Source organism: Macaca nemestrina, chromosome 3 (assembly GCF_043159975.1).
Source record: "Macaca nemestrina isolate mMacNem1 chromosome 3, mMacNem.hap1, whole genome shotgun sequence".
Classification (NCBI taxonomy): Eukaryota; Metazoa; Chordata; class Mammalia; order Primates; family Cercopithecidae; genus Macaca; species Macaca nemestrina.
The window spans coordinates 79,576,066-79,592,616 of record NC_092127.1 but is presented as its reverse complement, the minus strand read 5'-3'; the positions used below and the strand labels follow the sequence as shown (position 1 = coordinate 79,592,616).

General features: G+C 38.0%; 1 protein-coding gene across 6 annotated transcripts in view; it reads left to right on the top strand.

The window, feature by feature from the left end:
* LOC105486267 (SEC24 homolog B, COPII coat complex component) overlaps nt 1–16,551 on the top strand; it is a 105,405-nt gene that overhangs the window by 68,360 nt on the left and 20,494 nt on the right. For 4 of the 6 annotated variants that reach the window (XM_024794248.2, XM_011749042.2, XM_011749046.2 and 1 more), the window contains 5 exons: nt 1,920–2,104; nt 6,235–6,337; nt 8,203–8,329; nt 9,997–10,106; nt 12,749–12,861. In XM_024794248.2, the coding sequence (XP_024650016.1) occupies nt 1,920–2,104; nt 6,235–6,337; nt 8,203–8,329; nt 9,997–10,106; nt 12,749–12,861 (638 nt within the window). The remainder of the gene's footprint in view (nt 1–1,919; nt 2,105–6,234; nt 6,338–8,202; nt 8,330–9,996; nt 10,107–12,748; nt 12,862–16,551) is intronic. The other 2 variants (XM_071093201.1, XM_071093200.1) reach the window with 1 other exon arrangement.

The following is a 16,551-nucleotide window of genomic DNA, read 5'->3' as shown; positions in this document are numbered from 1 at the left end:
ATGCCTTTGATTTGGTAAAATAACTGAGTCTGTTGTTCTGTAGAATGTCCCGCATTCCGAATTTAGCTGTTTACTTCTTTGTGGTATCATTTAACTTATTTTTGTTTCATTTTCTGTGGATTGGGAGTTAGATCTAATGGTTGATTATATTTAGGTGTATTACTTCAATTATTTGTTTATTTAGGTCCTAATATATATTTTGGAGATATACACTTCAAAATAATATCTGTTTATTTAACTTATACCAGTGCTAGGCTTGATTAGTACCTCATATGGTGACATCCTGATCCTTTAATTGTGAAGTTCCTCGTTAAGCTTTCACCCAGTGGCTTTATCATCTGTTGATATCTATGGTCTTCCATTACAAGTGACCACTACCTGAATCATTTATTTCAGTATGGATTGTTAAAATAGTGATTTTTCTGAATGTATCATTATCCATATATTAGCTGGAATTCTATAGCACATTAACATAATGGAGTGCTCGGTGGCTGCAAAAAGAAATGCAGAAGGTATAAGCATAGAGTTATTGCCAGGACATTTTTTTAGTTGAAAAAGGGGCTATATTTAAAACAGCATGTATGTTTAGCTTATATAAATAGAAACAATGGAAGGATTAAACCATAAGCTGATAAAAATAGTTAACGATAGGCAGAGGTGACTAAGAGTGAAATAAGATATATCTGAATACCTTACTGTATTACTACCTTATTATAATTTTTTTGACATTAGAATTATGTAAATGTCATGTTTACTCAAAAACCAAAAAGGTTAAAAATGATTCTTAAATATGAAAAAATAAAATTTTAAAAAACCTGTTTATCAAGTTGTATACATTCTAATGTCAGGAAAAGTACTGTTCGTCTGATCTTAAAACCTAGTATTTTATACATCTCAGTGGGATATAATGTAAGGACAAAAAGAACTATGAAAAATTTAATAATCTGACATGATAGTGTTATAAATGTATATTATAGGAAAAAATAATGCTGTTACCGTTAGAAATCAAGATTTGTAGCAAAAGAGAACAGAGATACCAGTATAAAATCAAAGAACTTAAGTAAATACCCCATCATCTTAAATTTGAATTGGAACTGTCAACATGGATTCATTATTTGCTTCTACTTTAACCTCTATATTTTCCGTCTTTACCTATTGCAAGTATCTGGAAGTAATAACAGCACACTAGTAATAAGCACCTTTGTAATCCAGATTATGGTTTTTAGATATCATCTCTACTGAAAAGGAGCCAAGATTCCTTTTTAGACAAACAATTCTAGGTTTGAAGTAAAAGAGTATAAAATATTGTGTAAGAAAGCAGGGAAACTAACAAAGGCTAGTTAGGTTCATATAAAAGGATACTGGGGCCATCTTGAAAGGGCTTTCACTGGCTAAAGATTGGATAGTTTGAACATAAGAATAATGACTATAATTCATTACATCAGTTTGAGTTAACAAAAAGCCATGAATTCATGATCATAGTAAAAATATAGGAAACAAAAAAATAAGGCAAAACCTGTTGAACACCATTGTACATTTCTGTGGTATCAACTCATTGTGAAACTTGATAATTGGGGGTGGGGGAGGGGAACCTTGAGACTATTGGGGCATTTATTCTGTTTTTCAAGTATAAACTGTATTCACGGAAACCAAATTGCTAATGTTGAAAAGCATTGTTGCTGAAATTTCATTGCGAGGGTTAACCTTGCTAATAAGATTCAAATTTATTCAGTATTTTTGCTTTGAGTTTTTTTCAAGTGTGCTTTAAGATTGACTGCATACTAAGTCATTCTATTACCAAGCCAGATTTAAATTTTCTTACCTTTATGCTTTTTCTGTATGTTGAGATATGTAGTATATATAGTATAAGAAAATTTATTTATGTTTTATTGTTCTTTTGTTTTGAATTGCTCTTTCAGCAGTATCCTGGTGTAAACCAGCTGTCCTCCAGTCTAGGAGGATTGAGTCTTCAGAGTTCTCCACAACCAGAAAGCCTGAGACCTGTAAACCTCACTCAGGAGAGGAATATTTTACCCATGACTCCTGTTTGGGCTCCTGTACCTAACTTGAATGCAGACCTCAAAAAATTAAACTGTAGCCCAGAGTAGGTATTTATTTATTTTATAATCTTTCTTAAGTGATGAAAACATTGTGTGACTTTCAAAAATAGTAAAAGTAGTATGTTATTTCTTCGGTTGGAAGTTTTGTTAATGTTGACTTTTCTATTTTAGTTTGTATAGATGTAAAATTTGATTTAGATAATCTGTTTTTGTTCCCATCTGTGTCTCAATCCAGTCCCTTCCCCCATCACCTAATGTTAGGGAAATTATTTCTATTTGAATGAAGGGTTTCAGGAACCCAAATCTAACTATATTTATTATTTCGTAAGTCTTTTTCCTCACTTTTCAATAATAATAATCTTTTAAATAAGGACAAATATTTAAAATTTCAGGCTTTGCTTGAAAAGAACATAGACCTCACTTACGTAATCTCAAGAACAGGTTTAGATAAATGGTTTATCTCAGAATTTTCTTTTCCCACTCAGTAGACTCCCAGGCTTACTAATCCAGTCTGAATCTAGATCGGATTTCCTTTAATAGAGAAGTTTAGCTGGTAGACTGCACTGGCAGCCACTAAGCCCTGGTGTACCTTTGTGTGAATGAGCTCTGTTACTCACTTCACAGTGCCTCATGTCTTTGTTCTTGTATGCTTTTAGTTCTTCTGTATCCTATGAATAGGATATCCCCCTGGTTTTAGTTTGTTTTTTTTTTGTTTTTTTTTGTTTTTTTTTCTTTTTTTTTTTTTTTGAGACGGAGTCTCTCTCTGTCGCCCAGGCTGGAGTGCAGTGGCCGGATCTCAGCTCACTGCAAGCTCTGCCTCCCGGGTTCACGCCATTCTCCTGCCTCAGCCTCCCGAGTAGCTGGGACTACAGGCGCCCGCCACCTCGCCCGGCTAATTTTTTGTATTTTTAGTAGAGACCGGGTTTCACCATGTTAGCCAGGATGGTCTCGATCTCCTGACCTTGTGATCCGCCCGTCTCGGCCTCCCAAAGTGCTGGGATTACAGGCTTGAGTCACCGCGCCCGGCCTGTTTTTTTTTTTTTTTTTTGAAGACATCCTCCCGCTCCTGGAATTTCTCCTCATAAAGTAAACACTGTTTCACAGAACAACATTGTCTTTCTTGTTGTTGTTGTTGTTGTTTGTTTGTTTGATAGGGTCTCATTCTGTTACCCAGGCTGGAGTGCAGTGGCCCAATCTTGGCTGACTGCAACCTCTGCCTCCCAGGTTCAAGTGATTCTCATGCCTCAGCCCCCAAGTAGCTGAGATTACAGGTGTGCACCACGATGCCTAATTTTTGTATTTTTAGTAGAGATGGGGTTTCGCCATGTTGGGCAGGCTGTTCTCGAACTCCTGATTTCAGGTGACCTGCCCACCTTGGCCTTTGGACACGCCTATAATCCAGAGTGCTAGGATTATAAGCGTGATCCACCGCACTTGGCCGACATTGTCTTCTTTCTTGCGTTAGGAGAATTAGTATTGTTTAGAGCCAATATTTCCCTTTTCTTTTTTTGTTTTTCTTTTTTTCTTTCTTTTTTTATTTTTGAGATGGAGTTTCACTCTTGTTGCCCAGGCTGGAGTGCAATAACACCGTCTCGGCTCACTGCAACCTCTACCTCCCAGGTTCAAGCGATTCTCCTGCCTTAGCCTCCTGAGTACCTGGGATTAAAGGCGTATGCCACCACAGCCAGCTAATTTTGTATTTTTAGTAGAGACATGTTGGTCAGGCTGGTCTTGAACTCCCGAGCTCAGGAGATCCGCCTGCCTCGGCCTCCCAAAGTGCTGGAATTACAGGCGTGAGCCACCGTGCCCAGCCTATTTCCCTTTTCTTAAAGCAGTAGTTTTCCAGCTTTTTAAAAAAAAGCTGCAAACCACTCTTTCAACCAAAATATTATATAGAATTCCAATATAGAAAATAAGAAGTGGAGCTGCTTTGAGAATTTCCCCTCTTCTACTGTACTCTACCATCCACATACCATCAGTGCCTCAGGTACTGCCAAGATCGTTTCCTTAAAAGCATAGGGCATCATGGATTATAGGTTGGAAACAGCTGCCCATCCTTCTGAATATAAGTTGCTATCAGGTTGATAAGTTTGTAAATTATGACCTTGTAGTATAAAAGGTTAGGCACCCCCTACGTAGGTAAATGTAGTGTATGGGCCATGCATAGTAACTCACATCTATAATCCCAGCACTTTGGGAAGCTAAGGCAGGTGGATCACTTGAGCCCAGAAGTTTGTGACCAGCCTGGACAACATAGTGAAACCCCTTCTTTACCAAAAAACAAAAAAATTAGCTGAGCATAGTGCCATGCACCTGTGGTCCCAGCTACTCTGGAGGCTGAAGTAGGAGGATCCCTTGAGCCCAAGAGGTGGAAGTTGCAGCGATCCGAGATCACACCACTGTACTCCAGTCTGGGTAACAGAGCGAGACCCTGTCTCCAAAAAATAAAAAATTATTTTAAAAAAAAGAAAGTATGTTGCATACGTATAAGAGAACCCATAGGTAAGGGGAAGGCATACATTTTTCTACCCATTTATGTGTGTTTTGAGAAAATGTCTCTTTTATCAAAATAAATAATTAGGAGTACAGGCTTTAGAGTTGAGCAGACCTAAGTGGCTATGAAACTGTACAGTTTACTTAACCTCTCAAAGTCTCAGTTTTGTCAACTGTAAAACAGGAATAATAATAGTATCAACATACTAAGATAAATCATTAATTCAATAAATATTTATCGAATGCCTTGTAAGTTAAATGCAAAGCACTGTTTTCTATGTGCTGGGGATAAAGTTGTAAACAAAACACAGTTCCTGATCTCTATGGAATCACAGAACTTATATTCTATGAACAGTCAAACTAGTAAATATATAATGTAATGTTCAGGGTATTACAGTGAAGAAAAATAAATCAGAATAAGGAGTACGGGTAGAGGGTGACTCTTGTAAATAAAAGAGTCTGGACAGGTTTACCCAAAGACTTTTAACATTTGAGTGGAGATCTGGGTGAAGTGAGAGAGTAAGCCATATGACTCCTCTGGGAATAAAAGGGTTCCAAGCTGCATGAATAGCAAATGTGGAGGTCCTGAAGCAGGAACAAGCTTTTTGTGTTCAAGGAACAACACTAAAGCTGGAATAAATAGATATCTCTATATCTGTACGTGATATTAATGACTCTTCTTAAAATTTCTTGCCTGGCTTTCAGTACTTCTGCTTTTTACTTCTTTGGCCTCTCCTTTATTCATTCTTTGTTTATGGACCTTAAAACTTCATGAGTTATTTGGCCAGGCGAAGTGGCTCACACCTGTAATCCTAGCACTTTGGAAGGCCGATCACAAGGTCAGGAGATTGAGACCATCCTGGCTAACATGGTGAAACCCTGTCTCTGCTAAAAATACAAATAATTAACCAGGCGTGGTGGTGGGCGCCTGTAGTCCCAGCTACTTGGGAGGCTGAAGCAGGAGAATGGCGTGAACCCGGGAGGCGGGGCTTGCAGTGAGCCGAGATCACACCACAGCACTCCAGCCTGGGCAACAGAGCAAGACTCCATCTCAAAAAAAAAAAAAAAAAAAAAACAACTTCCTAAGTTATAAGCGCTTTCTCAGTGAGAGAAACTGGGCTAGGGTGATACAAAGACAAAATTATCTCTGATCTCAAGTGGCGAAGACAGACAAGAAAAACAACCAATTAAAGTAAATCAGACTAATTGATATCATAGAAGCATACACATATCTCAGAGCACAGAGAAGTCATTCCTTCTAACTTGGGGCGTTAGGGGTGAGGGTGGTTACGAGCGATAACCTTCATGAGTCTTGTAGTAAGAGTGGGAGTTTGACAGGTGCAAAGAGGGCAGTAAAGCAGGAACAGAATAATTAAAGAAATAGGCCTTTTCACTCATGTTTTCTATGTGCTCCTATTCATCTACTCCAGGCTAATCATAATGGAGTAATTGGTCTTCCCTGAATGTGTACTACTTTTCCACCATGAAAGTGTTGACTCTTTAATTTAGATCTTTTGGCATATATTACATACATGCCTAATTAATCAGGACCTTCTTGCTTACAGTTATAGCAACATGCCCAAATGATTTTCACTTGTGTCCTTAAATGCTCTTAATTATCTACTTCAGTGTATTTTTCTCTGATAGCTAATATCCTTCATGTTGTTTATGTTTTTTGCAGTTCATTTCGGTGTACTTTGACAAATATTCCACAGACACAGGCTTTACTGAATAAAGCTAAGCTTCCTTTAGGATTGTTGTTACATCCCTTCAGAGACCTAACGGTAAAGTAACATTTTATATTATTTATGGGTACTGACATGTATGCTTATGTACAAGGTACTTAAATTTTATATTTCCTTAGAATTTTCTTTATCTTCTTTTATTTGAAGTTAGAAATAATCATTTCCATAACATTCAACTTGGCAAATGTCTTTTGAACACCTACTTTGTGACAAGCTCTAAGCTAAGCACTGTTAGTACAGAGATGATCAAGTCATTGAAGTTGCCTCCAAAAAGTTCTTATCTAACAGGGGACAAAGATGTAAAAATAATTACAGTGCAGGATAATTAATACATGTAATTAATCAAATTCTATGAGATACTTAGGTAGTGAGTACAGTATGAGAAGTGATTCCCTGTGGATACAATAGCAAAAGTTTTCTATAAGTGATGAAGTCTGACCTGGATTTTGAAAGATTAGTAGTTTTGGAAGGTGGAATGGCCATGGAAGGTAGATACACTTTAGGAGTTCTTCATTAAACACAAAGGAAACACCAACAATGATGTCCACTTAGACAGGAAAACTGTCTGTTCCTTAACAAATTAAACAGATTTGTTAATTAAAACAAAAAACTTTGTAACAGTAGGGATTTTTAAACCTTTAAAGTTTTAAAACTTTTAAATTTTGAAAACTTCAAAAATAATTTTGTTCAGGGCTGTTTTATTTGTACTTCATAAGTTGCATTTCTCTCTCAAACTTTTTTTACTACTGTTGTTTACTACCCTTCTTACTGGTTCTGAGTTTTCTTTTGCTCTCATTCATCCAAAAAATATTGATTGACTACCTTCACGTTGGAAGCTGGAGATACAAAGGTTAAAAAGCTTTCCTGTGAAGTTTATTTTCCTACTAGGAAGTATAGGAAAGATCAAAATGAATAGAAAATAAAAAAAATTGTAATATATAATAAGTACATGAATTTATTCAGTAAATATTTTTAATCACCTATAATACTCTTAAAACCTTATCTGTAAACCAAGACAGTTAATTTCATATATATATATACACACACACACATATATATGTGAGAGTTTTTCTGTAAATATGAGTATCATACAAATACCTTCTGGAAGCATATATACTAAATTGTTTACAGTGACATCCTCTGTGATGTAGAATTCTGTAATTGTTTATTTTCTCATTCTTAGTTAACTGTATTTCCTGATTGTTTTTTTTACAACAGATAATGTGGTTACTTGCATAACAATAATCATATGTGAAAAAATTAAATACGAAGATCAAAATGTTCATGTGCAGATAGAACAAAAAACAGAATGAAATATACTAAAATGATAGCAGGTTAATTCAGGGACATAGAATAATATGTGATCTCTTAATCTTTTTTCATATTTTCTAAATTTTCTACTTGAATATAAAATTCCTTTCCCAAACTAAGCATAGAGATGTAATTTTTTAAAAAGGCACATTGTGTTTGACTGCTTCTGGCCTCAGCTTCTGTCAGAAATTGCTGTGGCAGTCTAATGAGCAGTGCCTAATAGTCTAGTACCAGGTGCAGTCAACAAAGACAAAGGTATTTGTATATGGTATATTTTTCTCTCACTGTTATTTCTAAAGGTCAGCTGATAAGATCTCATTTACATTATTTTCTTGGCCAGTGTTTGGTATGACTTTATTTTAGTGTTATGATTTGTGACAAGAGGGAGAAAACTTGATGGCTACATGTGTTGCTCAGCATGTCCCTGGATTTTGTTAATATGCTTCCATATAAAACCACACAAAAACCACTGCAATCTCTGCTTTCCAGGTTCAAGTTAAGGTTTATGTTCTATATATGGAACAGAGCAGTATACATTCTCTTTTTCCTTGGGGTGCCTTTTTCTGCTACAACTTCTTTATTTTATTTCCTAGCAATTACCAGTGATAACATCAAATACCATTGTGAGGTGCCGATCCTGTCGAACATACATTAACCCCTTTGTATCCTTCATTGATCAACGTAGATGGAAATGCAATTTGTGCTATAGAGTTAATGATGGTGAGTTTTAGATTCTTAAATGTGTTTTAATCCTCTTTTCAACATTTTTTTTACATTTTATCATTTCCTGGTTTCTCTCTTCATTGCTTTAAAAAGAATTTTCATGCAATCTTTAGTAGAGGGAATATAGGCTAAGGCAAGGACTAGGGATTCTTCATTTTGGCTAACCAAGGGATAATTGACAATGAGGAGAGTAACAATGAGGACAAAGTAAAAAAAATAGAAACAGTGACACTCATGCAGGTGAGCTTATGCAGACTAGTTATGCTTGCCCCTGACAGTAAGATTGTCTTACATTTGTCTGTTTGGTTCATTCAACTCAGGTAGAACTTTGCCAGTGTATCTAGATGCATGCATGTATATGTGTCTGTCTCTTGTTCCCTTTATTTATTTCTTTGGTTCCCTTACTAGAGTTGCTTTCAAATTTTTGTTTCTCTGTCTGATTTTTTTCCATGTCATTTGATTTAATAACTAGGATACAAGTCTAAGAAGGAAGGTTACTTGCATCCTGGTTTTCTCACCTGATTTCAGAACATAAGTTTTTTTATCCTTCTGATCTATTGTTAATTTTTTTTTGTAGGTTTTTTTTTTTTTTTTTTTTTGGAGATGGGGTCTTGCTCTGTCACCTAGGCTGGAGTGCAGTCGTGTGATATGGCTCACTGCAATCCCTGCTTTCCAGGTTCAAGCTATAAGTTCTAATCATGCCTCAGACTCCCAAGTAGCTGAGACTACAGGCTTGCACCACCACTCCTGGCTAGTTTTTGTATTTTTAGTAGAAATGGGTTCCTGCTATGTTGGCCAGGCTAGTCCTGAACTCCTGGGCTCATGTGATCCATCCGCCTCAGGCTTCAGTCTCCCAAGAGCTGGGATTACAGACATGAGCCACTGCGCCCAACCCTGATCTTTTTTTTTTTTTTTTTGAGATGGAGTCTCGCTCTGTCACCCAGGTTGGAGTGCAGTGGCGCAATCTCGGCTCACTGCAAGCTCCGCCTCCCGGGTTCAAGCAGTTCTTCTGCCTCAGCCTCCCGAGTAGCTGGGACTACAGGTGTCGACCACCACGTCTGGATAATTTTTGTATTTTTTAGTAGAGATGGGGTTTCACCATATTGGCCAGGCTGGTCTTGAATTCCTGACCTGATGATCTGCCCCCTGCCTCGGCCTCCCAAAATGCTGGGATTGCAGGTGTGAGCCACTGCGCCTGGCCCCCTGATTTTTCTTTTTTTTTCTGAGACAGAATCTCACTCTGTCGCGTAGGCTGGAGTGCAGTGGTGCAATCTCAGCTCACTGCAACCTCTGCCTCCCAGGTTCAAGCGATTCTCCTGCCTCAGCCTCCTGAGTAGCTGGGATTACAGGCGCACACCACTATACCTGACTAATTTTTGTTTTTTTAGTAGAGACGGGGTTTCACCACGCTGGTCAGGCTGGTGTCGAACTCCTGAGCTCGTGGTCCGCCTGCCGTGGCCTACCAAAGTGCTGGGATTACAGGCGTGAGCCACCGCCCTGATCTATTTTTTAAGGAAGGCTTAAGGGATTGAACCATTAAATGTTCACAGAACTGTTGCTAAACCTCATGTAAATATTGATAATAGATATTTATATTTAGGTGTGTATATATGTGTTTAGTTACAAATTGTGTCTCTAAATTTGTACTGGGACCTCTTATCTAGTTCCTGAAGAATTTATGTATAACCCCCTTACCCGATCTTATGGAGAGCCTCATAAACGACCGGAAGTTCAGAATTCAACTGTGGAGTTCATTGCTTCTTCGGATTACATGGTAACTATTCAGTGTTAAGATTTGTTGTGGAACACATATTGATCATTTGTAATTTTCTGTTAAGTGAATTCTTATTGAGATTTTGAAATTGTTTATACTCATAATTTTTAAAAACAAATTAATGCTGAAAGTTTATATTTAACAAAGAGAAAATCTTTCTAAAGGTTATTTGATCTCCTAGAAGGCTTTCTATGAATAAGAGATGTTAGTTCTGTCTGTCTGATGATGGGCACTAGCATCTATGATTTGTTGCCATTTTTATTTCCTTGCATGGAATGGATATAGGTACCCTTTTACCATTTACCATTTAAGACTCTCAAAACAGAGAAATGCACGTTTTTGCCCAAAACGTAAGTTTTTCCGCCAAGTACAGATATCAAGATAAGTGGATACGGACTTCTCTCTAATTTTTTCTTCTGTTCCAATTAGGAAATTCTATCTGTTCTTTAATTATATGAACTCTAAGATCTCATTCTTCTTTTCACTTCAGAAACGAATTATTGACCCTAAGTTTTGCTCATCTTATCATATCTTCTCTTTTTAACATATTTATAAAAACTGTGTTGGCTGGGCATGGTGGCTTATGCCTGTAATCCCAACACTTTGGGAGGCTGAGCTGGTTGATCACCTGAGGTCAGGAATTTAAGATCAGCCTGGCCAACATGGTGAAACCCTGTCTCTACTTAAAATACAAAAATTAGCTGGGCGTGGTGGCGCACGACTGTAATCCCAGTTACTAGGGAGGCTGAGGCAAGATAATCACTTGACCGTGGGAGGGGAAGGTTGCAGTGAGCCAAGATCGCGCCATGGCACACAGCCTGGGCAACAGGGCGAGATTCCGTCTCAAAAACAAACGAACCCAAAAAACTGTATCTTCTGTAGCTGCATCTCTAATCCTTGTCTGCAAAACTTAAACTGCTGCTAGTGAAAAGGAGTAACTGATGTGCATTAAATTTTTGGCACCTGGTTCATCTTTATTTTTGTAATTTTTGTATTCTTTTGTGTCTGATTTGGCATATGCCCACCTAACTTCCATTTTCATGTTTGTTTCTATATTAACTATAATAAACTTTCTTGATCACTTTTACTCTTAAGCTCTACCTTCTTTATGATTATTTTCCCACTCCATTCTGGGTTCTTAGGAATCTTAATCTAATTGAAGTGGTAAAGCAAAAAATGATCTTTCAAGTTTTGCCATATGATTCATATGGCCCTTGGTGAGCATATTTTATTTATTTATTTATTTATTTATTTATTTATTTTTGAGATGGAGTCACGCTCTGTCACCCAGGCTGGAGTGCAGTGGCATGATCCCGGCTCACTGCAAGCTCCACCTCCCGGGTTCACGCCATTCTCCTGCCTCAGCCTCCCGAGTAGCTGGGACTACAGGCACCCGCCACCCTACCCGGCTAATTTTTTTGTATTTTTTAGTAGAGACGGGGTTTCACCTTGTTAGCCAGGATGGTCTCGATCTCCTGACCTCATGATCTGCCCGCCTTAGCCTCCCACAGTGCTGGGATTACAGGCGTGAGCCACCGCGCCTGGCCCAGTTAGCATATTTTTCAGAAAAGATTTCATATATTCTTTTATTTTAACTTATTTATTTATTTGATTTTTACTTGAGACAGAGTTTCACTCTGTCACCCAAGCTAAAGACAGGGTTTTACCATGTTGCTCAGGCTGGTCTCAAACTCCTGGGCCCAAGCAGTCTACCTACTTTGGCTTCCCAAAAGTGCTGGGATTACAGGCATGAGCCACTGCACCTGGCCTATTTCAATTTTATATAACAGCAGTTTTCAAGCGTACTCCAAAGAAAACAGTATAGTGAACCATCCTTTGCCCATCACCAAGCTTCAACAATTATCAACCATAAGGACTTTTCAAAGAATGTATTTACAGGCCAGGCATGGTGGCTCACACCTGTAATCCCAGCACTTTGGGAGGCTGAGGCGGGTGGATCAGCTGACATCAGGAGTTCGCAACCAGCCTGGCCAATACAGTGAAACTTCCCGGTCTCTACCAAATACAAAAATTAGCTGTGCGTGGTGGCATGTGCCTGTAGTCCCAGCTACTCAGGAGGCTGAGGCAGGAGAATCGCTTAAACCTGGGAGGCAGAGATTGCAGTGAGCCAAGATCATGCCGCTGCATTCCAGCCTGGATGACATAGTGAGACTCTGTCTCCAAGAAAAAAAAAAAGTATTTACAATACCATCACAAGGACTGACTTTACACATAGCACTTAAACATTAGGATTCAGTCACCTCCAGGTAACCCAATAGCTGGTACTAATGGCAAGTTGTTGGGTTTAAATTTTGTATTTAGGAAAGGGGAAGGGATGTACATCTAGAGCGCTTAGCCAACACTCCTTATCAGAAAAACATTTAACCCATCTATTTAACTGTGGCTGTGTGTCAACTGCCTTGTCATGCTTAGTCCACAACCAACTGAATAGAAAAAAAAATTAAAAGCGTATCATTTTCATGAGCACATATTACAAAACAGCAATCCTATTTGTGTATTTTTTGTATTAATATATTCAGTAAATATCCAGTAGTAATAGTGATATATAAAAAGAATAAATTATATATAAAGAATAAAAAGAATAAATTCCCAATAAATTACTTTATTTTTATTCCTTTCAGCTGCGTCCTCCTCAACCTGCAGTTTACTTGTTTGTTTTAGATGTGTCTCATAATGCAGTGGAAGCTGGATATTTGACAATTTTGTGCCAGTCACTCTTAGAAAATCTAGACAAGTAAGAATACTTTTAATTCATACTATACATGTGTGTATGTTATATATATAAATGGATATAAATATGAAGTGTTCACAGTTTGTGGGATTGGGTTTGGTTTATATTTATCAACTAAAAAGAGTACTACTTATGTACCATAGAATAAGGATCTAGATACTCGAGTTATGATTTATGACTTGGTATCTGAATTATAGAATCATAAAAATCTAGTATTTAGTCAGGAATTTAGATCTTATCTAACTGTCTGACTTAGCCAGTCTGAACACGGGGCCAGAAATCTTGAGTTAGCCTGTGTATCGGGAATCTGGATGAGACTATCAAAAAGACAAAAGATAACATGTTGGTGAGGATGTGGAGAAAAGGGCAACTACACTTCGGGGAATATAAATTAGTACAGCTATTATGGAAAACAGTATAAAGGTCCCTCAGAAAATTTAAAACAATTGTTGTATGATCCAGCAATCCCACTACTTGGAACATATCCAAAGAAAAATCAGTGTGTGGAAGATATATCTGCACTCCTATGTTTATTGTAGCATTATTCACAAGAGCCAGGATACATAATCAGACTAAGTATCCATCAACAGATGGATGGATAAAGAAGCCAGTATATGTGCAAATGGAATACTATCCATCCTTTAAAAAGAAAATTTTTCTCATTTATGATACCATGGATAAACCTGGAGGTCATCATGTTAAGCGAGATAAGAACAGACATTGCATGTTCTCAGTCATTTGTGGGAACTAAAAAGGTAAATCTCATAAAAGTAGAGAGTACAGTGGTTGTTACCAGGGATAGGGTGGGAGGTTTCGAGAGATGCTAGCCAAAGTGTAAAAGATAGGAGGAATAAGTTCAAGAGATCTGTTGTACAACATGGTGCCTGTAGTTAATAGCAGTATATTGTATTCTTAGAAAAATGCTAAGAGATTAGAATTGTTGTATTCTCACTACAAAAATAATAACTTTGTGAGGCAATGCATATATTCATTAGCTAGATTTAGCCATTCCACAGTGTGTGTGTAGATATATATATATATATATATATTTCAAAACAACATGTTTTACATGATATATACGTACAATTTTATCTGTCAGTTTAAATAACATTTAAAAAGATAAAAGGATTTTTTTAAAAAGAATCTGGATGAGAGAAATCTGGCTGTAATTTATGCCTGAGCAAGGAATTTTTTTCATGAACTTGTTTTAATTGCACTGATGACAGAATGAGCTGGTTTAAAGGGAAGGAGGAAACTGATTTTGTGCTTAATATGTTAGGAAGCCAGAAACTGAGCATTTTGTTTATTTATTTTTATTTTATTTATTTTTTTTGAGACAGAGTCTCACTCTGTTGCCCAGGCTGGAGTGCAATAGCGCAATCTCAGCTCACTACAGCCTCCGCTTTGTGAATTCAAGCAATTCTCCTGCCTCAGCCTCCCAAGTAGCTGGGATTACAGGCACCCACCACCACACCAGGCTAAGAAACTGAGCATTTTGGCACATTAGTAATGAGCTGGATTGTGGAAATGGAAATAGCGAGTATAAGATATGTGGCTTATACCTGGATCTAATTCCCTCCTCTGTGTCTACCAAGATTAGTCATGAAGGAGCCCCTCATCTAGCTTTAAAAATGAACTGTCCAGGCCGGGCGCGGTGGCTCAAGCCTGTAATCCCAGCACTTTGGGAGGCCGAGACGGGCGGATCACGAGGTCAGGAGATCGAGACCATCCTGGCTAACACGGTGAAACCCCGTCTCTACTAAGAAATACAAAAAATAGCCGGGCGAGGTGGCAGCGCCTGTAGTCCCAGCTACTCGGGAGGCTGAGGCCAGAGAATGGCGTGAACCCGGGAAGCGGAGCTTGCAGTGAGCTGAGATCCGGCCACTGCATTCCAGCCTGGGCTACAGAGCGAGACTCCGTCTCAAAAAAAAAAAAAAAAAAAAAAAAAAAAAAAAAAAATGAACTGTCCAAATCTCTGGAAAATACAGTTGTTTGCACATTTCTGTTTCACTCCAACACCCATAAGAGATGTGACTTCAGGTTGTTAGTGAGAGTGGTTCACCACTGCAGTGGTTCTCAACATGTGTAGAGGTGTGGGGCTTGTTATATGTGAGTACTCTGTCCCAAGTACTTTGGTGGTTCCAAAAGGTTCTCCTCTACCATATGAGCTTGAAGAGTCCTTGCCCTGTTGAATGCTACTTCTAGTCACCATAGTCTTCATATCACTGATCTTGGCCTGAAAGGAAACTGATGACATTAAGATGTTCAAGATTTTAAAAATTCAGAGATATTGAGAGGTTTGCTTTTAGTGTTTGTTGCTTCATGTTTTAACCCTTGAAGTATTTGCCCCTACTTTAGTCACAAGTGCTTCAAAAATAGCTTTAACAGTGAGTGGCAATGGAAGACTACTCTACAGAGATGATTGGTTGGCTTGTTGTTGGTTTGTTGTTGATGTTTCTGTCTTTTTTTTTTTTTTTTGAGACAGAGGCCTGCTCTGTTCCCCAAGCTGGAGTGCAGTGGTGTGATCTCTGCTCGCCGCAGCCTTGACCTCCCAGGCTCAAGTGATCCTCCCACTTCAGCCTCCTCAGTAGCTGGGACTACAAGCACACACCATCACGCTCGGCTAATTTTTGTATATTTGGTAGAGACTGTGTTTTGCCATGTTGCCCAGGCTGATCTCGAACTCCTGAGCTCAAGCGATCCACCCACCTCAGCCTCCCAAAGTGCTGGGATTATAGCCACTGCACCTGGCCTGTTTTTGTTTTTAAATGCCAAGTTTTAATCCCCCAAGAGGGTACACCATTCTTGGAGGTACTAAAATACCAGGTTGATGCATAGAGTGGATGGAGTAAGCTCCTATTGCATCACTATGCTCCAGAAATCCATTTAATCTATTAGCCTTGCATGGAAAAGTATGAAATAGGAGCCACACTGAGAGAGACGATTGACAACTTGTAAATTAAATAGACTGTGCAAAACCAAAAGTGTAAAACTGGGAATGGAAAATGTTTTTAAAATGTTTCTATTTGATTACAGCAGGAAATAGAAGCATTGGGAAAGTAAAAGAAAAAGAAAGTGATAGAATAGCAACAAATGTATAATATGTTTTTGGAAAGGGCTCTGGAAGGAAACTTCTTTGAGAAAGAAGAGTTTGATGCTGGAGCAGTTTCAGCTCAACTTCGTTTATTTTTAGCTTGGAGTAGGTCAGTAGTCTTCTCTAACCAGTAATAAATGACCCCACCCCTCAGTGATCTTAGAAGTCTCACAGGAGTGAAGATTAGTGTGTGGAAACATCATAAATATTGACCATATTGGTAAGCTGAACATCCATGTAACTTGTGGCATTCTGTGCTCTGAAATGCTCTTGACCCACCTTGCAGACTATATCTGAATACCCTGATTAGTCATCCATAGCAGTGATAATGCTTCCTGCTTTGATGCATATTCTATTTTGGCATCCTATAATATCCAAAGATATTTTAAAGGCATTGTTAAGACAATAAATTACATAACTCAAGTTAACATAGTTGGTAGAACTTAGTAATGTGCTTCTGTAAGATGAGACATCGATCTTACTAATAAAGCTTGACAGGCAGTGAAATGGTAATTCTTTTATACTGTGGCATCGACTTTTGAAAACAGCTCTAACAACATTTTAAAAGATTAATGATAGATAAAATGTTTCAGTGTTCA